This window comes from Vigna radiata, unplaced genomic scaffold (genome assembly GCF_000741045.1).
Source record: "Vigna radiata var. radiata cultivar VC1973A unplaced genomic scaffold, Vradiata_ver6 scaffold_228, whole genome shotgun sequence".
Lineage (NCBI taxonomy): Eukaryota > Viridiplantae > Streptophyta > Magnoliopsida > Fabales > Fabaceae > Vigna > Vigna radiata.
Window position 1 is genome coordinate 279,343 of NW_014543255.1, and position 5,879 is coordinate 285,221.

The window sequence follows — 5,879 nt, forward strand, 5'->3', positions numbered from 1 at the left end:
GTGTGTGTGTGTGTGTTTCCTCTTACAATACTATATATAAAGGAAAATGATATTTTGACACTATTTTTTGACACTGTACATGTGTCAAAATGTGGTTGGACGATTTCAAATTAAAAAAATAAACTTTGGTTTTTCTCTTCCAAATATACCCCTGCCTCAACTTTTTTAATTTGAAATCGTTCAATTACATTTTGACACATGTGCAATGTCAAAATGGTGTCAAAAAATGATGTTAAAATATTATTTTCCATATATAAATTGTCATGCATTTCACATACCGGGACAGTACTGTATTCTATCATAGTCACGCGCCCTCGATTCACATCTAATCAAATCAATCAATTTCTATAAATGATAAAATATTAATTATTACTTTTACTCTATATAAATTGATGAATTAAAGATATTTTTAGATACTCAATTTTCATATAAAATTAAAATTTATTTTTATTTTAAATTTTGATATATTTTATCTGTAATTTAAAAAAAATAATTTTTTTTTAAACTTAACTCTATTATATTATTTAACACTAAAAAAATTAACTTTACTAAATTAAAAATAAAAACGTATTAAAACTTAAGATAAAAATAAATTTTAATTTAAATCCAAATTTAGATAGTAAAAATATATTTAACTCTAAATTAAATTATATAAAATATTTTATATACTATTAACATGAAACTTACAGCAGGCTTGATTGAACCACTTGTTTTGAACTCCCAATCTATGACGTTGTCGTAGTTGCCGACTGTAACCACTGATCTAACTATAAGAGTGACGTCAGATCTAACCTCTCGTATCTGAAAAAATAAAACATGCATGTTTAGTTCCAGAACTTGAATAATAAGAACGAACACATGGGATATTTCTAATATTTTATCTTAAGGATTGGAGCATTTCTAATATTTTATTTTTTAATTTTATTATTATTATATAAAAATAAAATTAATTAAGATATTAATGGAGGAAAAAGTCTCACTTCCTGGTTAGGAATTCCTGTTTCAGTGTGACGCCAACTGATACCACCATACTGTTCAAACACACAGATAGCGTTGTGCAAGAGTTGAGGGCTTCCGTCCCTTCCGACAAGATAGGAATCTAGGAATTGTGCGTGTGGGGGACAATCATGGAAGGGTTCCAAAGAAACCATAGATTGACCGAACCCGAATTCACCGGCATCGAAGAATGTCTTGTAATACCATTCCTCGGTTGGATCCTGGTATGGCACGAATAGTTCAGAAATGTATCCTCTGTATAACACTGAACGAGATTTATGCACTTCAGGGTCGTAGATTGATGCTGTTGAAATTATCACTCCAGCTCGAACATCGTACCCTATGTGAAACTTCCAATTCGCCCAGCTGAACAATCAAAACATGCATCACTTTCTAACATAACAAACTAAAACATAGTAATAACTTGTTACCAGTTATACCTTTCTTTATCACCACAAAATATTTCAATACCTAAAATGAAAATAACAATCATGATATTTTAAAACTTTTTGACAATAAATTTTGTGTCATAGATTTGTATATTTAAAAAGATCAATCTACATAAATAATTATAAAAAAATTACTAAAAAAAATTATTAAAAATACATTTTTCTAAAGATAATACATGACGTGTTTGTCAATTAATTGCAATTGGTAAATAATTACTTTCATTCAACTCTCAGAAAAATGATGAAAAGTTATCTTACCAAAAAACATTAATTAATTTACGTTTTTAACAATTTAGAGCATAGATGAAAGACCACGTAAACAAAGACATGTTGACTTTATTGAGGACCTTGTCAATTGAAGGCAATATTCACAGATCTGGCACAGAGAAGAGTTTTTGATTTTTTTTTTTTTTTGTTTTTCATGTTCTGGAAATGAATCACACTTGTTTTAAAATAAAAAGTGAATAATGTTTTCTTTTTCATGTTTTTAAATTCAATTATAGAGGCGATGAAATATCAAATGCTATTTTTTTTTTGTCAACCATTTAAACCACTCATTTTATTATCTTTTCGTAAACTAAATGGTTCCCTTTAATTAGAGGAATATTAGGTGGTCCACATTTATCTATGAATGTAAAACTTTTCTTAATAGGTAATGTAAATCCCAAGGTTTGTGTAAAATATAGATAAATGAATTTAATAATTCATACAAAAAAACTTTATATTTAAATTTAATTTTCACATGAATTAGTAAAACCCTAATTTTGTTGAAAGAAAAACGCTTCAAAATCCAAAGTCCATTCCTATTCCACTGTAGATTTCTCTTTCAATTTAGTCAATAAAATTATTGTGATTATGTTTCGTTATATCAACAAATCTAATCTACCAAACGGTTTTTTAACCAAGTGAAGTATGCTCATACTTAATATATGGATTAACATCCCATGTACTATTATAAAAACCTCATGAGATCGTATTTCATTATTTTTAATATATATAATAAAAAGTCCGATGTTTAATACATTATTTACTTATATATATATATACACTTTTTAAATCATTTGCTTATATATTTTTTTGTTAAATATGTTTTTTATCTCTAAAAGAACTATTACATATTTTTTGTTTTCATTCTTTACCTAAACATGGACCTATTTTTGTTCCTTTCTTTTTAAAAAGTTACAAATTTAGTTATTATTGACCAACATCATTAGTTTTTATCTAATCTCACAAATAATGTGTCATGTGTTAAACTCATTTAAAACACATATATTGTATTTCGAAGTCAACAAAATAGCTTGATGGTAAATAGTGTGTCATGTCCCAAGCGAGTATGGTCGACAAGATAAGTGTACTATATTCTAAGATCGACAAGACATCTGGATAGTTTGGTGAGAAGTCCAAACAACCCACTAAGGTGAATTGAGAATTCATATAGTTCGGTGAGATGTCCAGATAGTTTTGTAGGTACATGGAAAACTCGGATAGCTCGGTCGAAAATTTAGAGAGCTTAGTAAGGTGTTAAACGTGTTATCTAGACAATTCACTGAGCTATCTGAGTTCTCAATACACCTTACCAATTTGTCTGGAACTCCCACTGAACTATTCAAGTTTTCCATGCACTTTATTGGACTATCCAAACTTCCCATCATGCTATATGGATCCTCCATTCACCTTATTCGATATACTTTTAACCGATCTATCCAGATGTTTTGCCGATATGGAAAGACTAGTACAAGTGTCTTGTTAATCTTACTAAGTTGGAAATATTGCACATTATTTGTCATTGAAATGCTAGTCTTGAAATACAATACATGTGTCTTAAAAGGTAACACATCAAGAAAAAATTAGTGATGTTAATTATAAATGATTTTCTAAAAAAATTTAAAATGGATTAAAGTTTAAATGAAAAATGAAAATAGCTTCGTAATTTAAAAAGAAAAACATATTTAACCTGTTATTATTTTATATAAGATATATTAATAAAGAATTTTACTCTTATATACCTGACACTGTGTCCTTTGATGGTGAAGCCAGGACCCTCGGGTTGATATGAGGCAAAAGAATGAAGCCTCGGACCAAACGGTGGTTTCAAATGCGAAGCTCGATATTCGGTGTTTTCCGCCTTGGGAACAGGCTCAACAGCGTTGTCATGATATTCAATGATCTCCATCTGTTCAAGATCAGCCACAATGGTTATTCCATTGATGGGTCTCACGTAGATATTCGCAGTTTCTTCCTTCATGAAGCACTCGATTCTAAGAACCCTTTTGCTGCTCTGGGTTTCGCCGTACCATCCGACGGTGAAACCAGAGCACACCACTTCCGACAAGTTCAAGCCCCTCTTTTTTATGGACTCCACAAAGGGACGGTGCTTGAAGGGCAGTTGCAAGGCGTCGCTTTGCTCATCCACCGTTAAGGTGGGGAACCCGTTTCCGGTGTGGATGTTGTCGGAGAGAAGCCGAGAGGACCGTAGGTTTATTGTGAGCTCGTGGACTTGGGAGTTGATGATGGCGATGACGAAGGCATTGCGTGTGGTTGGGGCGCCGGTTGAGACCCATTTGAGGACAGTGGCTTTGTCGGGGTCGTCGAGGCCTACGTAGTGGAACTTGACATGGTTTCTTTTGGTCGGATATTTATTTAGGATTATGGTTTGGATTAGGGTGATTTCTTGTTTTGTTAATGGGTCAAATGGGTGAGTCAATTGCGAGGGACCAATGGAAACTGCTGCTTGAAGGAAGAAGAAGAAGAAGAAGAAGAGGAGGTGCACGAAGAGTTTCATGGTTCAAGTTTATGTCATTCACTTGCTTACTATAACAATGAGAGCCACTCCTTTTATACACATGAAAGTGAGGTTAATAATTGCAAAAACTTCTTTTAACAAAACTTTTTTAATAATTTTTTACAACACATACGTGATAGTTTGTGATTGGTCCATTTTAAATATTTTTTAAACACTTTTTTAACAATTTTTTGACAACGTATACGTGGCAGCTTGTGATTGATCCGTTTTAAATATTTTTTAAACATAAATTTAAATAGACCAATAAATTGATGACACGTTCTGTTGTCAAAAAAATTGTCAAAAAATATTGTCAAAATTGCTTTCAGTGCACAAAGTTTGATACTCTTTTCATTTGAACCACATTCCTGAATAATAATAACAATAATAATAATAATAATAATAATAATAATAATAAATGTTAAATTAAATTATTTAATTAAAATAGAAATTAAATTATTGAATATAAGATTAATAAAATGAGTTGTAGGGTGAAGCTAGAAAAATCATGTCAACAGAATAATAGTACTTTTCAACTTTCAATAAATACGTATATATACAATATATTAACACTAAAATGGGTTTTGTTTAACATAAAAAATATATTTATTTCTTAATTTTGTAAAAACAATTTCCCACGTTTTATTTGTGACAAGGAGAAGTGTATGTTTGATTGGTTATAACGAGTTGACAACCTATCATTTTATATAATCATTTTTCAATTACTTTTATTATTTTTTAATGAAATAATTGAATTTATATTTTAATTAAATATCTTAATTATCTTATACACATATAAAAGTGTTAACTTGATTAAAGTTATTCCGACTGCCCACGAGTCAGATTGATTTAGAAAAAATAAAATATCTTAAATGTAGGTTACATTGAATCTGATTTATATACCTGCTAGTTAGTAATTCATCAACAACCTTTTATCATATCTTTAATTTTTTTTTTATTGTAATTTTTTACTAATTTTAATTACATAAGTTGATATTTTAATTTCTTTAAACTAAAATATTTTTCAATAATATTTAAATATTTTAAATATTTAATTTATTTATTTATCTAATTATATAAGTTTAACAATTTGATTTTTCCTTATTATTTTTATATTATTTCTTAATTGTGATTAAATAGATCCACATTGATTTTACTATTATAAACAAAAATATTGAGTTAATTTACTTTTATTATACTACAACAACTATATAAAACAAGTTTAAAGAATCAAATATACTTAAATGACATAACACATTTAACTTATCTATCAATTCTAAGTGGGTCTAGTTTGGTTACATAATTTTTAACTTTTAAAAATTATGATCCAAGTTAAATTGATTTTTTTAGATTAACTTTGTAGTGACTTAACATATGTGATTCAGATCGATTCACTCATTTTAATTACCTTAAATTAATAGTTTTTAAAATAAAAACCATAATCTATAATAGTAAAATAACAAAATGAAGGGGAAACAATTTCATTGATATATACATTCCTTTTTAGTAATTTTCCTAAATTGTGAATTTTTTTCACATAAAAGAATTTAGTATTGATAGAGTCCCGGTCACGACAAATTGGAGAAGATCGGAGAGACCGAAGCAAACACGTACTTGGAAGAGATGATGCAGCGAAATGAACATAAAGATCT

At 28.9% G+C, this 5,879-nt stretch overlaps 1 protein-coding gene across 1 annotated transcript in view; it reads right to left on the reverse strand.

The window, feature by feature from the left end:
* LOC106753402 (primary amine oxidase) overlaps positions 1–4,229 on the reverse strand; it is a 6,027-nt gene extending 1,798 nt beyond the window's left edge. The window contains exons 1-3 of the mRNA XM_014635203.2: positions 3,452–4,229; positions 981–1,362; positions 688–801 (exon numbers count right to left, since the gene is read on the reverse strand). Coding sequence (XP_014490689.1) covers positions 688–801; positions 981–1,362; positions 3,452–4,227 — 1,272 coding nt within the window. The 5' untranslated portion in view covers positions 4,228–4,229. The remainder of the gene's footprint in view (positions 1–687; positions 802–980; positions 1,363–3,451) is intronic.
* Between the last annotated feature and the right edge of the window lie 1,650 nt (positions 4,230–5,879).